General features: G+C 34.0%; 1 protein-coding gene across 39 annotated transcripts in view; it reads right to left on the bottom strand.

Moving 5' to 3' along the window:
- The window catches only part of FIP1L1 (factor interacting with PAPOLA and CPSF1), a gene marked incomplete at its 5' end in the record, with an annotated part of 65,905 nt that overhangs the window by 20,038 nt on the left and 18,113 nt on the right, over positions 1-27,754 (bottom strand). For 9 of the 39 annotated variants that reach the window (XM_079702466.1, XM_079702482.1, XM_079702474.1 and 6 more), the window contains 5 exons: positions 73-99; positions 9,563-9,719; positions 11,456-11,549; positions 19,024-19,131; positions 25,964-26,073. In XM_079702466.1, the coding sequence (XP_079558592.1) occupies positions 73-99; positions 9,563-9,719; positions 11,456-11,549; positions 19,024-19,131; positions 25,964-26,073 (496 nt within the window). The remainder of the gene's footprint in view (positions 1-72; positions 100-9,562; positions 9,720-11,455; positions 11,550-19,023; positions 19,132-25,963; positions 26,074-27,754) is intronic. The other 30 variants (XM_079702473.1, XM_079702448.1, XM_079702445.1 and 27 more) reach the window with 8 other exon arrangements.

Genomic DNA, 27,754 nt, shown 5'->3' with positions numbered 1-27,754 from the left:
CCCTCCTGTAACTGTAAGCTTGAAATTTCATGTTTATTAACAATGATGGAGAAAACATGAAAAAAGTTTTACCTGGAGGTGGTACAGTTATTGGAATACCTAAAAAACAAGTGATGAAATTTAATATAGTAATTGGATTTCATAACCTGTTATGTATTTATGCCATCACCAAAGAAAACCTTGAAATAAAACCCCTCGCCTCATTGTCCTGGCTTATTCAGTCAAAAGCAGCATTCTGTTTTCTTGCAGAGGACCAACAATTCAAATGTAACGTCAGACTTCCTGATGAAATCCCAGTCTAACAACTTCATAACAAGGTTTCCCCCACTAGTTGTAATCACAAACGAAGTGAGACATCAGTTAAAAAAGCACACTTGTGCATACACAAATATCAAACTCCATGAAATTAACACTAAGTTTGATAATCAGCATCTGATCTTGTTATTTTAACAGTTTAACAGGGAAAGTGATCAATGGGCTCTTAAATACTGCAGGTAGTGCAAGGTAACTTGGAAGACGATGGATATTCACTTTAGTAAAGCTACGAGGGAGGTTCAAGTGTTAGTGTGAACTGTTTTACTGTTGTTGACACGACTGTGGAAAGGTTATTACTTCCCTTGACTTGTGGGAGGATAGGGGGTATAGCCAATTCACATATATAAACCCCTAGGGCACACTAAGTCTACTTCTATAGAAGTCAGTAAATACTAATTTGAGTGACTCTCACTCATTAGCACACATTATAAACTTTAAGAAATAAGCTATGTATAAACATTCTCAATTTACATTGGTCAAATGTGCCCATAAATCCTAATTTAAAATGTATGTGTCATGCAAATTATAACAGTTTCTTGTTTGAAGAAAAACGACATTTCTAAGTAGAAAAATTTTAAAAATAAATAACTTTTTCAAGGAACATTTTATACCATAATAACTTCAACAAAGTCAGAATGGTTTACTAAATCCAATCTTAAAAACTGCATCAAAACTATTCCCAAAGAGGAAAAAGTAATCTAATTCATTAACTAAATGCATAAGAAAAAATAATGAAAAAAACTGCTTTCAAGTGTTTGCTTGTCAATGAAACATCTGCCAATAATTTATTTAAACTTTTTCTGTTCATGTTTTACCAGAATAAGAGGATTATACAAAAAGATCTTAAAGCAGCAAGTGGCCTTAAAATGGAGAATGAAGCAACTTATTTAACCACCCATGCAATAAAAGGATATGCTAAACTTACAAAACCAAGAAGACTGAAAAAGATATATAAGGCAGCCATCATGTTTCAAAAATCATTAGGCATCCACAAGTCTACTAAAATGAGCTACACTTCATGGTAATTCTCATCCATCCTGAGGTACCTTGCTGCTTCCTATATTACTAAGCTAAAAGAATCCAGCAAACAATACAAACTAGCAGAGTCCCAGACACCAAACTAAATGGGAAATTAAGGAAGGTAGAGCATATTAAATGTTCTTAATGTCTACTATTACTTGATTTTCTTTAGAACAGTATAGATTTTTTTAGAGCACTACTGGACTTCACTATGTGACCTAGTTTTCACATTTAAATACATGACTATTTAAATGAATGACTATTGTCCTAGGTGTGTAAGATAAAAAACCATACCAAATTCAGCAACCCACTCTGTAATCCTAATAACTTTACCTAAGTAAATACACGAGCAACATGCATCACTTCAGCTAACTACAATGTGAATTCATGTGAAGTAAGAAAATACTAATCAGCCCTCTCAAAATTTATTCCTCAAAAACTTTCACAAAACATAAAAATAAAAGAATATAATCAAACTATTAAGTATGCTATGAAGGTAGTTAAAATTACAAACATTTTGCTTTAAATTTTAATCTTACTACAGTAGTATCATAGGACAGATTTTAAAAAAATCAACTGAAAAGGATTAAGAACACAAAAATTATGCAACATAGACAGATACAGATGTCTTTCCAAACAGTATCTACACATCAGAAAGCTGGCATGAGAACTTATAAAGGGTCCTTCTTGTGAAACCTATATTTCATCTAAGATAATTCAATGAAAATCTTTATTGGTAAGTGTTCACTGAAACAGAACTTAAAAGTTGATGAAACACTATACAATCCATTGTTTGACAATTAGCAAATGTATTTTCAAAATGCTACTAAGAAAATTTAATATGTGATATAATGTTAAACCAACACAATTTTCATCTAAAATAATCACCGTTTGGTATTCGACTTTTGTTAACAAAAGAAACAGTGTAATGAAAAAGAAAATGCATCTCAAAATTCCCGGTCCTGTCTCCCTCAACAATCCCACCTTTCCTGGCCAACATACATGCTGCCCAGCCAACAGGTTTGAAATACACAAAGCATGCACTGTGTTTCTTTTTTGTATCCTTTATCTGTAAAATGAGTAGGGAAAAAATGTTTGTTTTCCTGGAAAGTTTTGCATACAATAGTAAAAGCAAGATTTCTATTACAGGCCAAAAGTTTTTGGAAAAGTGATATTCAGGTTCTAAAGGGAATGAATAGATTAGTGGTTTTGAAACTTCAGTGGCCATCAGAATCACCTCAAGAATTTGTTTTTTCTGTTGTTGTTTTTTTTGTTTTTTTACATCTTTATTGGAGTATAATTGCTTTACAATGGTGTGTTAGTTTCTGCTTTATAACAAAGTGAAGCAGTTATACATATACATATGTTCCCATATCTCTTCCCTCTTGCGGCTCCCTCCCTCCCACCCTCCCTATCCCACCCCTCTAGGTGGTCACAAAGCACCGACCTGATCTCCCTGTGCTATGTGGCTGCTTCCCACTAGCTATTTTACGTTTGGTAGTGTATATATGTCCATGCCACTCTCTCGCTTTGTCACAGCTTACCCTTCCTCCTCCCCATATCCTCAAGTCCATTCTCTAGTAGGTCTGTGTCTTGATTCCTGTCTTACCCCTAGGTTCTTCATGACATTTTTTTTCTTAAATTCCATATATATGTGTTAGCATACGGTATTTGTCTTTCTCTTTCTGACTTACTTCACTCTGTATGACAGACTCTAGGTCCATCCACCTCATTACAAATAGCTCAATTTCGTTTCTTTTTATGGCTGAGTAATATTCCATTGTATATACGTGCCACATCTTCTTTATCCATTCATCCGATGATGGACACTTAGGTTGTTTCCATCTCTGGGCTATTGTAATAGAGCTGCAATGAACATTTTGGTACATGACTCTTTTTGCATTATGGTTTTCTCAGGGTATATGCCCAGTAGTGGGATTGCTGGGTCATATGGTCGTTCTATTTGTAGTTTTTTAAGGAACCTCCATACTGTTCTCCATAGTGGCTGTAAAGAATTTGTTGAAACACAGATTGCTGGGCCCCTCCCCTAGAATTTCTGATTCAGTAGGTCTGGAGTGAGACAGAGAATTTGCATCCCAAACAGGGAGATGATGATGTTGCTGACCAGAGACCATACTTTGCGAATCACTGGATTACATCCAAACTTCTCTACTAATTGCACTGCTGAGCACCTCAATATTCAAAACACATAAAATAAATTCCATTTCAAATTTTTATGAAACAAACAAAGCATGTGACATTCTTAAGTAAAACAGTACAGCTCTATGACAGCCTATACTATCTGGCATCTTCAAAAGAAAGAGAATAGGATTTAACTAATTCCAGTATATAATAAGTACTTGTAAATGTAAAGAAGTACAGCACCTAAAATCCTACTTAGGGACTGAAGGAATCGATACAAAGAAACAGAAAGGCAGCAGACCAGCAAAACATCATATCAAAAGGAACTCATCTATATTTCAAAAATTCTCACAAAGTTAACAGAGGCTCTGTACTCAAAAGATAAATGAATAAAAATTATCTATGAATGCATTCTCAATATATCCCATCATTATTTTATATAGCTATGGCAAAAAAGAGTTATGTGATAGGCAATCTCTGACATGGCTTCCAGTGATCCCTGCCTCCTGATATTCATGTCTTTTTATACCTCTGGTATTTATATCCTCCCCTTGAGTGTGGGCTAGATATAATGACTTATTTCTAACAAGCGAAATACAGCAAAAATGATGGGATGTCACTTCCGTGACTAGGTTACAAAAGAGAGTGACTTCTATTTTGCTGGTTTCCTCTATTGTGTTCTCAGCATTCACGCTTTGATGAAGCAAGCTACCGTGTTGGAGAGGAAGTGAATCTTTTCAACAAAGAGGTCAGTGAACTTGAACAGAAATCTTTTCTTAGTCGAGCCTTTGAGATGACCATCTCAAAGCCTGTGAGAGAACTTGAAGCAGAGGACCAGCTAAGCTGTCCCCACATTCCTAACCCACAAACACTGTTCAATAATAAATGTATGTTGTTTTAAGCCACTATGTTCTACAGTAATTTGTTATGGAGCAAGAGCTAACTAATACATATAGTTACTACCTATCATTTCTCTATTCAGTTCAAATGAAAGAAAAAAGCACAGCAGAAGAACTATGTGAACTATGCTTCCTATTTCTCACTTGTAAATTACAAATTTCATCAACACTAGTATGTTACAAATAGATAGCCTGATCACTTTCCTTATGTCTCACCAATTTCTACTTTCAAGTAATCAAGCTCGTAAGTAAAGTCTGCACAAAAAAACTGAGTACAAAAAGTTGTATAAAAATCTTTAAATATTACCTTCCACCACATGCTTTTCTATTCATCAATATTTTAAATACTATATATACACATACATCATCTACCATGTACCCTTTAAAAAAAACCAGGATGTAGACTACTATAAAACTATTTCTTAATAAAGTAAAATAATCACAAAGGTGCAAAAAGGAATGGAAGTAATTTTAAAGAAAAATATGTTAAAAGGTGCTATGGTCACTAAACTTAAAGCAACAAAAATAGTTATCAGCATACTCCACACCTAAGAAGTAAAAAAGATAATTTTACATTAACTATAAAATGGGTGAACTATTTTATCTTTATTAAGATCTCTTACTCCTCCTATTATAAAGTAATCTAAAAGCCTACGGAAAACAAAAATTCTGTTAGACAAATAAAAACGTCTGATAGAAATATCAATATTTTTACAAATAACTTGTAAAGGAATTAATCTCTACAAGCTCACATCTAATGGCAAAGTGACAGGAAGAGTAGCACAAACAAAAGGCAAATATTAAACCATAATTAAATTCTACAAAATACAGCATCTATGGTGTATTAAAAATATAACTATTATAAAGGGAGCATCCATGGGGAAAAAAGACATTTAAAAAAAATCAACATCTTGAAGGAGCTTTTATTTTCTATTAAAACTTAAATTTAAATTAACTTTAATTGTGCCAAAAAATAGTATTCGTTACAGATAATTAGCATTATACCCTACTTTGAGTTTACTGAAAACACTGAGAGACTCTTGGTCTTTTAAAAAAATACAGAAAAACACAACAAAATAGAAAACGAGTACAGTTCTCAAAAACTTCAAGAAATTATTTTTCAAAAGGTATTTCTAGAAACTACATTTTTATAATGCTTACATTTTTGGCAAACAGCATCAGTTAATATGCGGATTTGCTGTGTAAGACCAAAAATCTTCATGGAACTATAAAATCAGCTTAATAAATGTTATATTCACAAAATAGCTTCTCAAATAAAGGGACAAAATTGTACTTCCTCAAGGATGCAGAAAATACTCATCGAATACAGGCCAAGCTTCTGGCAAAGCAGCAGTTCTCAAAGTGTTATCTGGAGCTTCCTGGGCATCCCAAAGGCCCTTCTAGGAATCTGCAAGGTCAAAACTCCTTTCATAAACACTAGGATGTTATTTGCCATTTTCATGCTCATTCTCTTGCAAGTGTACAATGAAGTTTTCCAGAGGCTACATGACATGTGAAATCACAATAGATTTAATGTGGAAGCAAATAAGAGAATCCGGTTTTTTTCTATTAAGCCACATAGTAAAGAGATTTGCAAAAGTGTAAAACAAGGCCACTGTTTGCACTAAATGTTTTTTGTCGTTCTGGAAAAATAATTTTTCATAAAAATGTTATCTTAATATGTAATGGGATTATTATGCATACTCTCAAAATAATATTTTAAATATAATATTTTAATTTCTCAGGTTTAACTTCTAATAAAAAATAGATATAACACACATAAATAAAAGCCCTCTGGGGTCTACAGTAATTTTTAAGAGTATAAAGGGGTCTGTAACCAAAACGTTTGCTAGCTGCTGTGCTAGAAACCATACTGCTAACAGGAAAATAGTCTAATTTTAGATTATCTAATAATCTAATTTTCTGGTTCACTAGAAAATGAAAATAATAGATTCTCTGAAAATTAAGGAAGATCTTGAATAACGAGTGTTTGTTTTCAAGCTACTGTTAGTATGGTGGCAAGGAACCATATTAAATACTTTTTCATTTAAAAAAGCTAATCCAGAACTCACAACATTCATTTAGGACCTTACATGTTTGTTGTACTCTCCAAAACAAAACCTCCTCTGCTCTCCGTACAAATCCATTGTGGCCAGAAATACGATTTTGGCCTGTCACTTTCATGTATGTTCTAGATGTATGTGTATTTGAGGGGGAGAGGAAGCAACACACCTCTTCTTTTCTGTTAACTATCTGAAAGTAAAAGTCCCTTGAATGAAGCTGTCTCTATCAATTCATCGCTGCTAAGGAGTAACTGTCCACTCATGCAAGAAGCCACATCTGTAAACCTCCAAGAGCTGACCATAAATTTAATCCTCCACACCAAGGCGTTTCTGAGAGTGAATAGTAATAATTAAGCTGGGACAAAACGTATAATAGGACTATTCCAAGCAAATCTGGATAACACCCCAAATTAAGGGCATAATACATCATTACTATATTTGTTCCATCATATACAGAACTACAGTCTTAAAAACTTAAACATTTGAAAGCTAATGTTAACAAATGCAACACTAAAATGTTCAAATTAATTCTCCAAAGATTTTTTTTCATTTTTCCTTTTTTTATTTCTCAAGGAAGCAAAAAGATAACCCAAGGTTTCTCAAAGACAAATGGAGTACTTTTTAAGGCAGTACTTACAAAAAGACTCCTGAACCACAGCTTTCTTTCATTAGTTGCTTATGCTTCTTAAGGTGATCTAAATTACAGCAAACTCTACAGAATATACTATAATCATGTGACTCTGTGGTAAGTGGTAACTGAAAATGTGGCTTTAATCAAGGCCTACATTCATCTGGTATATGTATATATATATCTATGCAGCCATACTGTAGTTTAAAGCCAGTGCTCATTCTGATTAATAAGTGCCTGTATCAACTGTCAATCTGAAAATCCCTTTGGTGTTATGGATACATAAATACCTTGTTAACTCAATTAGCTAACATATTAAGGGAATGTCAAGTATACACAGGCCTCTGTGATTAGCGTTGCGGGGAAACATAAATGGAAATACACAGCCTATGCTCTCTCCAACAGCTCACAATCTAGTAAAATAAGGAGTAATCCAGATAGTCTCAACTTACAAATATTTGGTTTTAATATGAATTGGTATCTTTCCCTCACTACCACCCCCAGCAAATATACCACAGATAGGTACTGCTTAACCAGCAATAGAATTCATCTGAATATGTATTCCTTAAATGTTGACAGGATGACATGGAAATATTCTCTAAGGATAAGCATCAAAGGAAATCTGGACAGGTGTTTAAAATATGGAAAGCATGTAGCTGAAAATTAATATTAAATAGACAGCTTAAGCAATAATCACTGGTACTCTACAGTATAATGCCATAGATAAGCTAAACATAATTAAAAGATTTGTCATCCTTATAAACAGAGGTTATACGGCAAAGAAATGGAATGATTTTGCCATTTTGAAAAAGAACGCACATCCAGATAATGCCATTGCCTATCGATATCCTACAGGGCTTCTAAATATTCTTACACCAGGGAAGTATTTATTTTTTTATCATTAGTTCATACCACCTCTCTCTCACTTACTTTAATAAATAGCAAGTGTTGAAATATATGTTAGCCATCTGGGAATATACTATATTAGCTAGTAAACAAAAAATTCTTTTAAATCACCTTTAGTAGCTGGTAAAGCTTAAATAAGATTACAAAGCAATGTAGGGTAAAGACTATAATCACATACATTGATCATCTTTTATCTCATTAAATCGAATATGTTCAAAACTAACTATTTCTACATTTTATCTTTTTCATAGGGCAAAGAACTCATTTATGGATCACTAAGTCATCATTAATTTCTCTTTTCATTTAGTTAATTCTCATCACATTAAAGATTCAAGAGTCACAGATCCAGGCACAACTTCTGAATGGGTTCGGATTCAGAACAAGCAATTTATTGTTGGAACAAGAAATTCACTGAACTTTAAAAATAATGTTCTCTGGAGTAACCTCTCCAGTCTTCTCTTTCCTCTATTTTTGAGACAACAGGTTCCCTAAGCCGTAGTCAGGTTTCATAATTATCCTTTTTGAAAGCAGAAGTAATCTCAGAAGAAAATCAAAGGCGTTGTGCTTGTGGGGCTAATGCAGTAGGTGAATTTTCGAGGCCAAGGATGAGTATTACAGGGAAGGATTAGTCACACCCTTTAAGTGCTTCTGTACTCTAATTACAATCACCACCGCTTAAAACAAAGACAACTCTCTTGAAAATGCAAAGTGAGTGGACAAGCCTCTCTAGTATAAACTGATTTTATTAATAGAAAGCAAATTTTAACATATGTAGCGGATGTAGTTCTGGTTAGGACCAGGAGCTAATTTTTAATATTTACTACTGGCATTCTCCCTAGGAAGAAAGTAATTATTATCTCAATCAATCCTGTTAGTTTCATTAAAAATTGATTAAAGGATATAAATATTGAAAGCCTATCGTGAATAAAATAACAAAGGTCTTCAGACAAAAGGATGAAAGTATAAAATTTGGTAATTATTTGTGAATTTTTTTCTACTGTCACTGATCTAGTTTTTAATAAATAACCAAAAGTGACTAAGAATATGATAAAAATTGACATTAGTTTTCTCTCTTGTGTAGTAGAAGTAAATATCAGATACCTGGCACCCAGAAACAGTCTCCTAAAAGGAAACCAGTATACAAAGAAAGATGACCAGACAGACTGAGATTTTCATTTCAATCCTTTCACAGGATGTAATTTTTCTGACCTACGCCATTCTGAAAGTATCTTTAAATTTTTTTCAAAACAAGTTAATATGATTCAATGTGAATTTATACATATACAACTAGCAACTTTAATTTGAGGATCACTATATTTTTGGATCACAATTTTAGTGTCTGTCCATTCTTCCCTATTTTACTACATTGCTTCTTTGCTTTACTGAAAAAGACAGACACGTATACATCTGTTTCAGTGTGAATCTACTGAAGATTTTACATAATCAATTTCATATTCTATTACTTTTAATGTAGTGCAATCAATGAAGATGCTATTTTAAAATACATACTTTAATTGTTAAATTCAAAATTTTAAAAACACTCATAGGTTATTTTTCTTTCAAAATCAAATGTCTTATTTACTATTTACCTGGTGGTGGAATCAGAGGTGGAGCAGTGCTGACAGTGGGAGGAGGCGGAAGAAATGGAGGAGGTGGAAGGTGAGTGGGAGGAGCTCCTGGAGGGAAAAATGGCGGTGGTTTGCTAAAATTGTTGTCTACTTCAGTAGCAGATCTTTCAGAAAGGACCTAAAATTAGAGCACAGTTAATTAAAAAGATGAATAAATGTTCTTATCTAAGATTAAACTCAGTAAATGAATCTCATTTAATCTAAGAAATAAGTTTTATTCACTTACATATATTCTGGGAAAGCAGGAGTAATTTTTCTATGTGTGTGATGTGTGTGTATATTATACAGATATTATACAGATCTGAGTATCCACTCTCAAACACACTTTTTAAAATGTTCATATTCAAAGCCTAGACAAAACTGAATCATTACAAATAAAATTCTTAAGAAATAATTGTTTTAAAAATATTCTAAATGAGACAATTAAGTACTTCATAAATAAAATGTAATGAGTATTATCTTTGTTACTCAACCAAAGTTAAAGTATTCAAATTAAGGCGATATAATCATTAGTCATAGATACCAACATTAAGAAATTAACGTGGTAAGAGAACCAGATATTCACTGTACCAAGGCCTGTCATTATCAGGTTGCAAAGTAAGAGACTATAAGGCATGCATCAATAGGGTGCAACTAACAGGCAGCCAGATACATAAGAAACTTCTTCATGTGAGCCTTGTACCTTTAGGAACAAGGGTTTATACTTAAAAAGTAAAAGTATTTACAAAATATTGATCTATGTGAACAGGTAAGGGACAGAAACCAAACCTACAGGAGAGTGGCACCTAGAAATTTGAATTTTTGACAAGCTCCCCAAGGGAATCTGATGTGCAAACATGTTTGAGAAAACTAGAAAAAACAGGCAACATGATGTTATATATTTAATTTATACTTTTCAAATCCTTGCTAGCTAAAGCATATCATCTAAACATATAATCTCCTTTCATTAACTTTTCCTACATTTAAGTACAGTAATTTTTATAAGGCTTATGCTGATAAGCTAGTTTTTAAAGTAGAAAGCAGTATTATTTTAAGAAAGCATGACATTTTAATGGTGGGGGTAAAAAAGAGGATTATCTTCCATTTTAGAAATAATTTACCTTAAAAGGTGCTAAAAAGAACATTTACATAATTTATTAAAGGTAATAAAGAATCAAAACACTGGACATCTTTTAAAGTACTCAGAGAAAGAAAATAAATAATGAAAAAAAGTGTGGTCAAGCTAACAGCTGAAAGTCTCAATTACTCAAAGTTCAAACTTGAATTATATAAGCTACTAATAACTTATCTTCTTTCATTCTTTCACTTGAAAAGCAAAGAGATCTACTTCACTGAGAAATCTCACATTAAATAAATTATGGTATAGCCATACAATAAATCTATCATGAGGAGCTGTTAAATATTTTTAAGAATATGGGAAAATGCAAATGATAATTTTATATGAAAAAAAAAAGGATACACAAAAATATAACCATAGTAGTATCTATCCCAATCTTGCTTAGTGACAAGGAAGGGATGTACCAAAATGTTAAGAGTGGTTATCTTTAGATGGCAGAACTATCGACGGTTTTATTTTCTTCTTTAAACTTTTCCAATATTTTCCTTTTTTAGTCCAATGAGCCTATATATCACATTTATAGCAAGGAAAAAAATATCTTACTGAAAAAGATCCAAAGGTTATAAATTTTAAATGGAACAGCTTTTGTAATAACATGGTGATTGATTCCACATTTTAAATCCCCTTTGTAGCATCTAAATCACCTTACACATAGCATAGTGCTATGAATGAATTAAATTAGAACACAGATATAATCCTTCATTTAAAAAAAAATAATAACTTTTAAAATACTAAACCTGTATGTTGCTGTTTTCATTTGCCCGTCGCCTTCCTTCTACTCGGCTGATAGTTATAGTCTGACCAATAACATCAATTGCCCCAGGTAATCTCCTGTAACATAAAAATTCAATCATTTCAGTTTCACCTAATTAGATGTTTGGACAATAACACAAATATTAGGTGAGAAATAAAGGCTAAAACCCTTTGCAATATAATTTAAAATAAAATCAGATCACAACACACATTGAAAAAACTTCACTTAGATCTCACTACTTTGCATAGTCATAAAAACTAAGTTTTATTAATAAGCTAAGACCAACACACCCAACAATGATCATAATGCTAAATTTTAAGTATTTTTGTAGGTTTTCTTCAAAATTTACTATTTTTTAATAGTCTCCAAGTGAATTTATCTTTGTGGAACTGAATCAGTAGAAAATGTTAAACAAATGGAAATAAAAATTTTTGGCCACTATAATTGTAACACATATCATAGTTCTATTACAGAAATCTTAAAAATTCCTCAAAAGGGCTTGAAAAGAAATGATGCTCACTTTGATACATAAAGGTTATTTTCCTTAGTGATTTATTCTGAGAATTAGAAAAAATAAATAGGGAACTACTTTTTCATTCTTGATAACTTGCCTTTAGATAGAAAAATTCAAATATTTAAATGCCAGCCCCACCTCCAATTGTATTTACAACCATTAAAGTTTGTGAGTAGATGGAAAAACAGTCTATCACAAAATAATGCTGCAAATTTAATAGGAAAATCTAACAATAAAAGAAAATAAAATAACGTTTAAAGCCATTTTTACATGTAGCTAAGAACTTTATAAAAATATATATGCTTAACAAGATAACAGAAGTCACTTGTAGGAATTGGCAATGAAAAGTGGATGCAAATTAGATGAATTTCTCTTCACCTATATTTCAGTTCTGAACAATTCTGTTTTTAAAATTTTATAGAAGTAAAACAAAGTACCATAGATCCTTCAGGTCACCACAGTTAGGTTCCTAAAATGACTAATAACAGCAGCTACCAATTATTGAATGATTACATTCTATACCTAAACCTCAGAATAACCCGTAACTTAAAAAATTAATATATACTTGTTAGAGATGATAAAGCTAGAGCCAGAGTGATGTCACTGACCTCAGTAATGATTACATGGCAAAACTAACTTTCACACCTGAGTCCTCCTGATTCCAAAGCCTCAGACCCCTTCCCTTGAGCCATGCTGCCTTCTAGCAAGATAAGCAGCCTTTGAAAAACTTAAGACTTTGGGAAATCAAGAACTACTGAAAGTATGTTTCATGTAAACCTTGAAAAGTCCCATAAATAATTTTATGCTCACAAAAACAAGAAGAGAGAACTATAAAAAGTCTATAATGGCATTTGAAATGTCTGCAACTACATATTTAATTCCTGCTTACTAACCTGCCACTTAAGATTTCTGTTCATAACATTTAAAAAATGTTCAAGCCTTTCTGATTTTATGCCTAGGTCATTGACCACCTAGGTTCCCTCATGATCTCAAAGATCAAAAGTGATTTTACTTAACGTGTACCCTTCAGTGCAGCTGGGAAACTACCCTAACAGTCACACATTAGAAAAATTGAAATACTTCTGACAAAACAAATATTGCTCTTATTTTTGCCTAGAACTTAAAAGACTTACAAAGCTACGACCACTATAATTTCATATCAAAGCACATGCCATCAGCTCTCCCATATATAAACACATCTCAGATCCAACAGCCCAAACGATAAAGGTGTATATTCTGAAACCAGGATTTCCCTCACCATTTATTACTACCTAAACTTCATAGTAAAAATCCTTATTTCTACCCTACTATTTTCTTTTCCATTCTCTTCTATTCTCAATTGCTGGATTCTCCCCTCTCCATCTTCTTAAATTTATTCCCATCAAGAACAAATTCTCACAAATTTGTTTGGATTTGCAACTTGGATTATAAATTCTCTGAACTGTTAAAAGTAGCAAAAGGGGAAAGATTCTATAACCTTTGACCATGGATTTCTAACGACTTCTGCTTTCAAAAATTCTGGGACACATGGGAGTACTCATTTATTAAAGTTTATCTTCAATATGTTCAGAGATGTCTGATTACCTTTTTCAGCTTTAAATGGATTGCTCTATCACTAAAGATTCAAAATGGCAAATACTATGTTTCTAAAACATACAGGACTTCCCTGGTGGTGCAGTGGTTAAGAATCTGCCTGCCAATGCGGGGGACATGGCTTCGAGCCCTGGCCCAGGAGGATCCCACATACCACGGAGCAACTGGGCCCGTGTGCCACAACTGCTGAGCCTGAGGTCTGGAGCCCACAAGCCACAACTGCTGAGCCCACGTGCCACAACTGCTGAGGCCTGCACGCCTGGAGCCCGTGCTTCGCAACGAGAGGCCACGACAATGAGAGGCCCATGCACCGCAGCGAGGAGTGGCCCCCCACTCACCGCCAACTGGAGAAAGCCTGCATACAGCAACGAAGACCCAACACAGCCATAAATAAATAAATATTTTTAAAAATAAATAAATAAAATGAAAACATACAAATGAGAAATTAGCCTTAATAAATGTATATCACTAGAGGGAGTCTAGAAAATTGCAATTCCTTACATGTCCATAATAGTAACAGCTCCTTGCCCAAGCATTTTTACCACACAAATTGATTTACCTTAATCAGAAATTTTGTTAGAAATATTTTACAACAGACACATATGTACCAAAGTAACAAAAATCACTTAATATTTAACACAGGTGAATAATTAAACATCAATTCTGATGTCACATTATGGAAAACAATATTGAACCATATTATTATTAAAATTTCTGATGTACCACTTTCTATTTCAATGAATAAAAAAATTTAGTAGAGCTTCACCATGAGGATCTACTGTAACTTGGATTTCTACATAGCATAGGTTTAACTGGGTTTACAAATTTGTTCAATAAGGCAGACAGCTAATGCAGTTATCAAGATTCTCTTCTCTATACTGGACTCAACCATAGAGTAAAAAGCTGAAAGAGCAACTAACCACAGTGGACAGCTACAGTTTCATTAATCTACAGTTTAATACAGGCAGTGAATAGTCACAAAAACCTCTACCTATCCTCCTAGCACAGATGAATATGAAAACACCTCTGAAATTTTAGTGGAACTAAATTAAAATGACATATTTTGATGATTCTGATGTTCCAGAAAGGGTATGAGAGCTGCTTACATAGATACAATAGAAATCCTAAGAGTAACAAAATCAGAACCAAGGGAAAACAGATAAAAGGTTAGTTATTAATCTCTGGCCACCAATTTATCTCTGAGCTTATTTTTTACCAGCCAAAATGAAGGACAGTCTTCATAACAAAAGTCTTTAATGTGCATTAAGAGAAAAACAAAGCACTAGCTCTGAAGATTACTTTTCTTGGTAATAACAATTGCTAGTATTTATCGAACACTTACTTTGGTGCTAGGAAAGCACTGTTCTAAGCACTTTATATAGATTTACTCCTCATAATAATCCTATGAGGTAGCAACTATTATTATTCCCATTTTAAAGATGAAAGTAAAAAAGAAAAAAGTTTCTCCGCTGAGTCCATCTTAAGTGAAAGTATGATAGAGTACAGTAGTTTTTAAACTTTTTAAACCACAAAACAGTTATTTAGGAAATACATTTTGCACAGCAATCCAGTATATATATTATATTAAAAAAGTTTCATAAAACAGTACTTACTTACACTTACTATAAAGGAAAAATAACATTAATATCAAATATGATTTTATTAATATTTACAAATAAGACAGGAAAAAAACCAAAATAAAACCAAGAAATATTTGGTGGCTGAGACCAGCAAATTGATTTCACACCCCACTAATGGATTAGGGGTTCTCAACTTGGCCTGCACATCAGAATCATCTCGAGAGCGTTTAAGGCCCCCAATGCCCAGAGTGCACACCAAATAGTTAAATCTGAGTCTCTCAGGCCGAAGCATCAATATTTTTTGTAGCTCGCCATGTAACTCCAATACAGAGCTAAAGTCAAGGACTACAACTAATGGCATGCCCAAAGAAGAGACTTATATTTTGTCCTCTTCTAGAAAGAACTTAAAGTAGTTAATAAAAATTAATGTTTTTAGGGCTTCCCTGGTGGCGCAGTGGTTGAGAGCCCGCCTGCCGATGCAGGGGACGCGGGTTCGTGCCCCGGTCCGGGAGGATCCCGCATGCCGCGAAGCGGCTGGGCCCGTGAGCCATGGCCGCTGGGCCTGTGCGTCCGGAGCCTGTGCTCCGCAACGGGAGAGGCCACAACGGTGAGAGGCCCACGTACCGCAAAAAAAAAAAAAAAAAAAAAAAAAAAAAAAAAAAAAAATTAATGTTTTTATTACTCAATAAATTTAAAGTCATATCTAAAAAGGTTTAACAATTATGGTAAGGATTTCATTACATACATATTTTCATATTGATCTTTTGAGTTCTGTGGACAGACAGTACTGCTTCTATACTTACATTCTATTTTTCAAGTGGAGACTTCTTAATAAAAAATAATTCTCTCTAGAAAAGTGATACACATCCAAAAAAAAAAAATCACAGAATTTAAAAACTGTCTTCAGGACATGTAATTTCCTATCACACCATATTCAAAGAGACTGGTAAAGCCTATGATGGGAGCAGAGATCCAAAGGGAACTAACACTTTAGTGGTGCCCTGCAATAGCATTTTCACAGGCTTAAAAATTATTTCATCTGTAAGTACACTGAAAGTAAGGTGTAAGTCCAATCAGTTTCATTTTCACAGATGTGGAAAGAGGCTCTTTTGTGAAGTACCGCGCTAACGTCAATATTCAGGCTTGGGTATGACCAACTCCAAACCCCTCCTACCCACAGAATGTTTTCCACGCTAATTTTCTGGGTCCTGAATTTTTAAAATGTCACGTTACTTGTTAAGCTATATTAAAAACAAACAAAAAACCTTGAATACTTAAAGGTGAAATATGCTAAAATTTGACTCACTGGAGGACATAAATTGTGTTTATTAGGGCAGCCAAGTTTACTTACTTTTGTGCAGAGCTTGGAATAAAGCTTTACCAGCCATATTTATGCTTAGTTGCATTTTTTAAATGTATCACTGACAGGAAAAGATATGTTTCTACAGGTAATTTAAAAAAAAAGGCCTTCATATGTCCAATCACATAAAATCTTACAAGCTACACAATATAGCAACATGCATTCAGAGTGCTCAAATGCTATGAAGTACAGGTACATTTTTTCAGTAAACGATTTCATCAAGACATAAAACAGTAAGCAGCAAGAACAAATGAGGGAGTCAATCTTAGATTTAATGTTCATTTAACATCCACTTTTAAGTTTTGTTTGTCTATTTATAAAACATGTGAGCAGGTTTAAATATCTTAGTGATTATACATTGTAAAGCAATTTTTAACTATTCCTCCTTCAAGAGTCTGGGTTAGTTTAAAAGTATTCTGATATTGGAAAACAAGCTTAATAAAACAATCTAGAATTTGCAACTAATTACCTAAAAGGAGCATAGTTTAAGATTGTAAAATGGAAACAAAATACAGAAATAAATCGGACACTGGCATAAGGTTATAGCAATCATCCATATTGCCTATTCCAATTTTCTGTGTTCATTAAAACGACTTCATTCTTCTCATTAATTCGCTTTACAAGAGTTACAAATCTGTACAAAACAAACTTGCACCAATAAAATGTTATTGTTATATACTATAGTTAGCTTAAAGATTTAAAAAACACAATAATATATAAATTAAGAGTAACAGGGTGAGAAAAGTCTGGGTCTCCAAATACTGTAATTTATGAAAACGATCTCAACCATCATTTAATCGTTCTTTACAAAGAGACTTGAGGAATGCTTTAAAATAAACTCCCCATTTCTCAGTTACATTAATTACAAGAGCTGGAATCTCATTTTTTATCGTATGCTATAAGAAAGTGTATGTAGCTTTCATCTACAGTTGTTTTTTCTTTTTAATTTTTAATTTTCAAAAGCACAAAATACATACTGAAAATACAGTGTCAAATTTCCTACTACCTATACTCCCTGAGACTAATCACAAAATCAGAATAGGGAGTTTTCTGAGTTACCAAACCATCTTTTGGGGCACGGGGGAAGTGGGGGCGGGAAGCGAGGGGGAAGTTATATAGTCTAAGTACGGAAACGTATCACTTTCAGATTTAAAAACTAATATTTTCCTTATAAAATGGCCATTTCAAGAAATAAACTGTTACATCAAAAGCATAACTATTTTAAGATAAAAATTATAAGTCAAATGGTTTATATAAAAGAAATTTCAGATGTTAAAGTAATAGCAGCATGGGACTTCCCTGGTGGCGCAGTGGTTAAGCATCTGTCTGCCAATGCAGGGGATACGGGTTCGAGCCCTGGTTGGGGAAGATCCCACATGCCGGGGAGCAACCAAGCCTGTGCACCACAACTACCGAGCCTGTACTCTAGAGCCTGCGAGCCACAGCTACTGAAGCCAGTGCGCCTAGAGCCCGAGCTCCGCAACAAGAGAAGCCACCGCAATGAGAAGCCCGCGCACTGCAACGAAGAGTAGCCCGCGCTCACCACAACTAGAGAAAGCCCACGTAGCAACGAAGACCCAGCGCAGCCAAAAATAAAATAAAATAAATTCATAAAAAACAAAACAAAACACACATTAATACAGCATCAAGCTGCCCAGGAAGAAAGCTTTAAATTCTTTACCAACAAAAACAAACAAAATACACTCCCATATACTATTACCTTATTTAAAACTTCAAGCGATAAATTAAGAAGGTATCTTAGTCTGTATTTCTAGTCAAGCAAAGTATAACTGCTTAGATTGTATAGTCAAGCAAAGTATAACTGCTTATTGTTGGCAAAACATTTTCATATCCTAACACACTTGCTTCTCATTATATCGCTTAGGATAGAAATTATTATTCCCATTTTCACAGGCTCAGAGTTTACAATATCCATCCAAGGTTTGTATGCTTTGTAAATTTAAGATTTAGAACACAAACCAAAATTCTATGGAGGGTGGATTATGAATAAAAAGCATAGCAACAATAAGGGAGATAGTACTTCCTAGACCCACTTAATAGAATGGCAGGTTTATGCACTGTAGCTGGGAAATAAAGATTGGAAAGATTCAATGGCGTCCAATTTTATAGGTCCTAAAGACCGGCTCAGAGAGCTAAATTTTATTCCAGATAGTGAAAAGCACCCAGGGGTTTTTGAATAGGGTATGATACGAGAAAGGAAAATTAAACCTGCAGCAAGGGGAAGGAAAACATTTATTGAGCACCCATTAGCATGGTTCCAGGCGATTTATGTTATAAAAAGCTAGAGAGACAAGGGGCGAGACATGAGGTGATAAGGGCTGATTCATAAGGTAAGTGTAAAAACCCCCAATTCTATACTGAAACAGTGTAATTCAGGGGGGAAAATGGTACAGCCTAGTCAAAATTTATTATCTTTCTAATGAGATAAAACAACACTGATGACCTAAACATCAGGAGTATCCAATGTTTAAAAATAGCCTTACCTTAGATCAGGTGATTCGGCCCTCCCATATTGATCCTGCCACTTCCCAACGCTTGAATTGGCTTTTTTGGAGGCAGTACTTGTCTGAGACTGAGAAGAGGTGCTGTTTCTGGTGAGATAAATTTTCTATGTTTTTTCTTACATACTGTTGCCTCTGACCCCCCTTGTTCTGTTTCTTTTTTCCTTGACATACTTTTTCTAAAGTCCTTTAGCATGTTCCGATAGTATCATTCTCTTCAAGTTATATGAAATACTTGTTGTGGAACTAAGACTGCTAGTGGTATTCAAATATAGATGTCTTTGTTATCAACATTTTATTAATTCTAGAATATTTTTAGAAATACTTCTCAACATAGACAGTATGATGTCAAAATGCAGAAATGAGAAAAGAACCAAAGGCTTACTTCAGGTTATATATATTATCCAGAAATAAATTTCAGTGCTTTTACAAATTAATAACATTAATTTCTGCAGTTTCATAAAACCTTATTTGAAATGTTGGTGTTTCTTTCCCTAATTCTTCAATAATAGAAATAAATATTGTTAGTGTAACCAGTTAACAGCAACATTCTGTGTTTCATAAAAGCCTATATTAAATATATATTTCATTAAAATTCCATTTCAGAATAATTAAAGTCTTTCAAAGTAAAATTCTAAAAAAAGTTAATTTTATCCCTGGTGTTCACCTATTTACACTCTTGCCAATCCTTTAAAGGAGTAATAAGACACTCTTTCAAAGCAATAGGAAAAACATGTTTATGTAGCTGCTTATTTATGTAAAAAAAAACAACACAGGAAGAACAAGCCAGTAACTAGATGAAATGAAATTGTTTATTGACAGGAGTGAAAAAAATTGTGAAAAGAGTGACTAATATGAGTATACTTTTGGACAGTCTTGCCTTTGGAACTATGTTAAATGTTCTAGATATGTAGAAAGTAAGTCAATAAGCATGGAGGAAAAGAAATGTTAATACTGAACAGAAACAAACAATGGATCAAATTATCTTTTAAGTGATGAATACATATAACTACTCTGAAGGAAATTTTTGAACACAATATTTTAACTATATACTCTCAATCTAAGAAAAAGAAAAATTGAAAGAAATCTTGAACTCTATTTAATAGGTTTGTTTTTTGTAATGGTAAGTGCACAGTTCTAATCTATTTTGTGTGCATTTCAGTATTAAGCAAATGAGTGTATATACTGAACTTGTTGGAACTAGGTTCTCACTGTGGGGAAAAAGGAAGATGCAATACAAAATAGGGAAAGAGGAGTAGAACCTGTGGTGTCAAACTAGAAGTAAAAGAAACATGACTATATGATTAAAATTTTATAAAAATAACATACATATGGCAATTTCACATTGAAATTGCTTGCTTTTTCCTAGCTCTGAGTGCTGGAAAGACCTAGAAATAGTGACACCCCAATAGCAATGAGCGTAACTATTGCCAAGACCGTGGTTTCTAATTACCATTTCCCACTAAAAAGCATCAGAATTCCTTCAAGAAATGACTGCTTCTAGGGAAGGGGCAGGGAAAGTACAACATAAGACAGAAACATCAGAAAATAAAGAAATCCTCAAAAAAAGATGATGGGGACATGTCAAAAGGTCAGAGGAGCCAGTCTGAAGAGGCTCCCACAGACCAAATCTGGAACAATTTGAGCATCAATATGAATTACAGTATATATATATGTGTGTATACATATACGTGTGTGTGTATGTGTATATATATAGTTTATATACCCCATTTATAACTCTCTCACACATAAAATAAAAATTAATGAGTCTAATAATAAATAAGTAGGTGAGGGAGGTGGAAAAGCTCATTTTTAGAGTAGAATGCCAACTAATAAATGTAACAGGAATAACAGAGTTAGACAATGACTATTTTCAGTCATTACAGTAATAATTGATTAAATCAAAAATCATAAACGGACATTAAAATTCATGGAAAGTTCAAAGACAAACAGAATATTTATGCAGTCTCCTCACAGATTACTTATTTATACAGTAACTTTGCAGAAACGCAAAGGACACCACCACGACTAAGTAATTAAAGTTATCACCACTAAAAATGGGACAAACTGACATCATGTACCTACAGGCTGATTCACTGAGAATACCACATTACTTATGTAGTATTCCTGCCCCAAAAGCAAAGCCTGAATCTAATAACGTGGGAACATCAAGCAAACCCAGACTGAAGGATGATTTACAAAATAACCAGATTGTACTCTTCAAGTCAATGTCAACAAATACAAAGAATGTTCAAGAAGCTGTCCCAGATCAAAAAAGAATAAAGAGATAAAGGAGTTAATTATAACGAATAATCCTGGACTAAATCCTAAATCAAGGAGGAAAGAAAAGAACTGCCATGAAAGATATTATTGAAATAATCAGCAAAATTTATGGCTTGTATATTAAAGTACTGATTCATTATGAGATGTTCTGACATTGATTAACTGTTTCCTATAATTACGGAACACAATGTCTTTGTTCTTAGGAAATATATGCTGAAGTACTCAGGGGTAAAAGGGCACCATGTCTACAATTAGCATTCAAATGGTTAAGGAAAAAAATATTTTTGAGAAATTATAAAGCAAATATGGCAAAATGTAAACAACTGGTGAATCTGAGTGAACGGTGTGTAGACTTTAATACTTTCCTTGCAACTCTAAGTCTGAACTTTTTTCAAAATAAAACATTAAAAAATGAAAACAATAAATGAAGTGGGCACAACAGGGGCTTCTGGTAGTAATGGTAATATTCTGCTTATTGATCTATATGAAAACTTTTAAAGATTAAAAAAACATTCTGATATATCAAATATTAACAATTTGCTGGGCAGTACAGAAAGTTAGAAATCCAACATTCCTACTGATAAAGTACAAAGAACCGTAAAAAAAAAAATTTTTCTTTGCAAACATACCATTAGCCATTTATATATTAATATGGCAATCTAAGATTTTAAACAACAGAAATACAATGATTAGGTCAGTAGTACACTTCATTACTGCTAAATATTTGCTGTACAGCCTCTATTATGACTTACATGACATTACTGTCTTCTCCCTAAAGTCAATAAAATTTTACTTTCAAAAACATCTAATTTCCATAAATACAAAGAATAAAATGGAAATACTTTATAAAGAATAAAACACAGATATTTATTTAGGGAAATACTTCACAGTGGCTGAGAAGTATCCTTTTGATCAAGCGAAGATGAATCCAGAAAACAAACTTTTCTAATGAGCAATGAGTACTGTTCTCTGCATCCAAAAGTGACAGTATTAACATGCTACGTCTGTTTCTACAAACTGTGGTGGTAATCATCTATTCTTTTCAGCATAAGTGATGAATCTGCTAATTTTTGTCATTTTTTTTAACCTCCTTCTTACTGTGCCTTATCCACCAGTGTCCTCCCATCACTCCTTATCCATCTCACATAATCACTCTCTCAAGTACACTCTCACCTTCCTTGCCCCTCTCTCCCTTGGGCATATGTGCCTGGTATAACTTCAACCCCTGCTAAATTCAACTCTAGCTACTCTTCACGAACACATGAATACCTGACAAGGGAAAGACAAACACACCCAGACAAGCTGACTTGTTTCATTTTCAACCTATGGCCATTAACCTCAAGAAAAGTTGGAAATGTACACTCTCTCCCCGTGTCATAAATTTTTCACTCTGCTCATTCCCATCAGCATATAAAAATGCTGTGATTTCTGCCACCTGGAAAAAAAAGCCATCTCTTCACCCCACACTTCCCTCCAGGTAACTGCCTAGCAATCCTGCTCCCTTCCCCCAGGTTTATTCACACACCTCTAAATAACTATTTCAGACCTTCTCCTCTCCTCTCAAACATTCAACACCCTCTTCCACTATTCTCATTTTCACCAGATAAGTCTGCATTCTATGCTGCTGGGAAAAACTGAAGCAATCAGAAAGAGAACTTTCAGTTGTTTCCATCACCATTAACCACCCACCTACCTTCACCTGCCCTTCCTCCTATTACAATGAGTGAATTGTCCATGCTTCTCTTTAAGGCTAAATCCTCCACTTGCATATTACATCCCACCCCCCACCCCCGACCTTCTTAAGGACACTGCTCTAACAACTGTCCCTTCTCAATTCTTGCATCATCAATTTTCCCCTCTAGTAACTCATTCTCATAAATATAAAAACATGCTGTAATTTCTTTCATTTTGGCAAAAAACCCTCCTCCTGACCCCACATCTCCCTCCAGATACTGTCCCATTTCTCTGCCCCCTCAAAAGAGAAAAAAGAAAAAAAAAAAAAAGAAAAAAACTCAAAAAATTGTTCATTCTAATTCCTTTCCTCCTATTTTCTCTTGAATCCATTCCACAAAGTCTTTTTTTAAATCTTCACCTTATACCACTGAAAACGTCCTGGTCAGAATCACCACCACCTTTGCATTTTAAAATCCAAAAGTCATTCCCAGTCCTCTTCTTCTTGGCCAATCAATATTATTTGATAGTTAAAACATTCTTCCTATTTTGAAACACACCCTTTTCAAGATACACACTGGGTTTTCCTATTTCATTAGTCATTCTTCTCTACTTGTCTCTTATTGTTCCATCCTTATTTTTCTGACCTGCATGGAAGTGCCTCAAGGCTCTGTCTTCTTACTACTTCTCTATTAATACTTACCTCATTTACAATCTCATTCAATTTCACAGATTCATTTAAGGACTATTTAAACACTGATCACTCCCAGATTTGTACCTCCAGTCCATACCTTTCCCCTTACTCCAGATCTATTTATGCACTTCCCATGCAAATATTCCACTTGTATAACTAGTAGGCATCTCAATTTTATCAGGTTCTAAACTGAACTTTCGGTCTCCTCCCTCCAAAAATCATTCCTCCTATAGTTTTTTCTGCCTCAGGTATAAAAGATCTTTTATGTCTTTTGAAATGTGTCCAGTATCTGACTGCGTCTCACCATCTGCACCACTACCACCGTGGTCTAAGTTATCATTATTTCTTGTCTAGATAACTGTTATAGCCTCCTAACTGGCCTCCCCATTACTGCCCTTAATTCCTCTGTAGTCTGAGCTTAATAAAGCAGTTAAATCGAGACTTTAAAAACCTAAATCAGATTATTTCATTCCTCTGCTCAAAATCTGATGGTGACTCCCCATGTATTTCACTTACAGGGAAAGCCAAAACCCTTATAATGGCACAATGTCCTACAAAATCTGGCCCAAATTTTTTTTAAAAAAGAGGGGAGGGGGTGGAAGTGGGCAAAACACAGAAAAACTGCTATTGATGTTTAAAAGTTCAATTAGTTTAATTATGATAATAACAAACATCCATAGAATATTTATTATGTATGTACCACTGTGCTAAACACCTTACATAAATTAATCCATTTAATATACATAACTATCCAGTTAGAGTATTATGTAGTATTATTACTGTATTTTATAGATTAAGAAATGAAAGAACAAGAAGATTGGGCGATGTGCCCAATACACACTAGCTAGTAATACACAGCTAGTGTAATTCACAGCTAGTAAGTAATAGAGCCAGAATTTGAGCCAGAAGTCTGGCTCTAGAGTCCAAGCTCTTAATATCATTCTAGAATGTAGAACACCATAAACTCAATGAATGAAGGTTGGCCTCTTTTAAAATATGAAAAAAAAAGAATACTACATATTAAAAGAATCAATATTCCTCAGCTATCATAACTTCTTAGACAAACACTTTTATGAGATTGCATTTGGTTTAGAAAACCTTATTTGGAAAAGCCCGTGACTAGTAATTGTTTTTTTGTTTTAGTCATTTTTCCCCTTATGTTTTTTTTAACATCTTTATTGAAGTATAATTGCTTTACAATGCTGTATTATAGTTTCTGCTGTATAATAAAGTGAATCAGCTATATGTATACATATATCCCCTCCCTCTTATGTCTCCCTTCCACCCTCCCTATCCCACCCCTCTAGGTGGTCACAAAGCACCAAGCTGATCTCCCTGTGCTATGCAGCTGCTTTCCACTCACTATCTATTTTACATTTGGTGGTGTATATATGCATGACTAGAAATTGTTAAGAAGAGACAGTCAAAATCTGAGATGGCTTTATGATATTGAATTTTGGCTGAAAGTTTCAAAAATCTTTATTTTAGGGCTAAATTACAAGTTTTCTTTCTGCATTCATATAGCATGAAATATCAGAATGACAAAATCAGGAAACTACATAAAATAAAGTAACACAAAAGGAAAATGATCTGGCTGAGAACTCGTAATAGTTGAGTTACTGACTTGTTTCAGGTTCAGAGAAATAACTGGTTTAAGTCATCTTTAACCCAAGATTAAACTGCTGACATAAAACTTCCCTAGTCTTGGCTTATCCATTACCATTTTCCTGGTAATGGGCTAATCACTTGTTATGTTTAAGTTAAAAGGACATTTGCCAACATTTTTGCCTCTTACACTTGGTACCGTGTAGAACTCAAAGTTAGGTATTATCACAACAAACCAAAGAAAGAAAAGAAAATGGTTTTAATTTGAAAAATTTCTCAGGCTGAAATTTCTACAACCTCTTTTACTAAAATCAGTGAAACATCTTTAGGCCAGTATATCTAGACTTAGGAAGTTCAATAATTCTTTATGTAAGAATAATAAGCACAGAAAACAGCACGACCTTTGCTGTCACCACCTGTCCTGAATGTGAGATTGTTGTTTCTTTATATATACATGTAACTATATTCCATTGTTCATTTCTTGCTTACCTAGATTTTTTTAGATGAAATAGCACCCAGAAGAGTTTTTCACAAAGAATTCATTTTGTACTAAAACCAAGCAGAATGTTCCAGTTTTTTGGTATATCATTCAGTTTTTATACTTCATATAGCACTAAAGGTGAAGATACTGATGCCTTCAATAAACTGAATCATCAGTATCTCACTAACCTGCTTGGTGGGAGTCCAGTCTTGAACAAAGAAGGAGGAGAAGTAAACTCAGCTTTTGTAGATGGAAGCGCTGTTTCCTTCTCTGAATTTCCAGTTCTTCCCTGCTGTACCTTAAAAAAAAGGGTTATTAGCTTGTTTATTCAATGGAACACTCAAACCTAATACAGTAAAGATGTTAAAATAAATTCATAACATTTGATTTGAAATTAAATATGAAGAATGCTTCGTTGCCCAGTATATAATAAAATTAAACTTATTTTAGAACAGCATTAGGTGAAAGGCACCAAAGATGGATTATGGGACCAAAATGTTCCCAACTAGTAAAAAGTTCAAATTAATGTCACTTAAAAGTCCAATAAACTATAACTCTTAAGGACTTTCATAAATTCCCTCAGATCACTATAAATAAGTCCAAGATACTCAGTTAAGACTCCATGTTTCAGAGTTCAAGAAAGGCCTTGAAGAATTCAGTATACCCAGAAGCCTGAAGTCAATCACCTGTCTCCTTAATCCCTCTTCTCACTCTTTACGTTCACTTTCAAGCCAGTTATCTACTTACTTCATAATTTCTCCCATATTTGCCCATCCTTTGTGCTCCTGTCAGATCCTTTGAAGTATGGTCCAGTCATATTCCTTTAGACTGGTGAAAATCTTCTTTATGCTCTTTTGCTTTTATAATCACCTTCCTATCTTAAAAATCGTCATTAATTTATTAAATTTAAATAAAGTTCAAGTTGCCCTATACTTAAATAACATCACTATATCTTAGGCCCTATCTAAATTCTACTGCTCCTGTTCAGTCTAAATTCAGCATCACTCTCCTTCCCTATGAGGCAAAGGCCAAGAGAATTCAGACACCTTGACTCTGATATATTCAAACCACTGATTCAATTCCAGAAACCATCTGCCTCTCAAATAAACATTATGTGGAACTCATTTTCAAATAAGATATTAATGTTAATACTAATTATATGAGGGATGATGAGGATCAGCACTAAGACAATGAGGACAGAAAGAAAGAAACAGATTTGTTAGACATCTGACAGGTAAAACTGACCGAATGTGGTGACGGGAAATAAACATGATTTATTCATCAAACATTTATTGACTATCTATTATGTACTGGAAACTGAGACCACAGAGAGAAATACAACAAAATTCCAGACTGTGGGAAAAGACAGACACAAACCACCAAAGCAATACAACAACTGTTACGAAATAACAGTTGGGATAAAAGATACTATGAGAACACAGAAGAAAAAATGCACTATTCTTCCTGGGGATGTCAGGAATACTCAGAGTTGACACTATGGTCTCAACTGTTCCCCTGAGCTCCAATAATTTATACCCAGCTTCTCACATGTCTTCTAACCATCTCAAACCTGCATGGCCAAAATAAAGCTACTGATTTCCCGCTATCCCCCAATCTGATCCTCTCCAAGTTTTCTTCCTATGAGTAAATGGCACCGAGTTGCTCAAGAAAATAAAAACAAAAACAAAAACAAAAACCTAGCAATGATCCAATACATGTGAACAGCCAATGTCAACTTTACCTTGACAATATATACCAAATTCAACCACTTATCATTCTGTCCACTCCTAAAACTCAGGTCAAACCCACCAGCACATCTCATTTGTTCTATTACACTGTCTCTCTGCTTTGATCTTACCTCTCTAAAATCCATCCTCTGTACATAGCCAAAGCAATCTTATTAAAAATGTAAATCAGCTCATGTCTCTCCCCTGCTCAAAATTCTCCAATAGGGGCTTCCCTGGTGGCGCAGTGGTTCA

The sequence above is a fragment of the Hyperoodon ampullatus genome (genome assembly GCF_949752795.1).
Source record: "Hyperoodon ampullatus genome assembly, chromosome: 1".
NCBI lineage: Eukaryota > Metazoa > Chordata > Mammalia > Artiodactyla > Ziphiidae > Hyperoodon > Hyperoodon ampullatus.
Note: the sequence above shows the minus strand (reverse complement) of the source record. Positions and strands in the feature narration are given on the sequence as shown.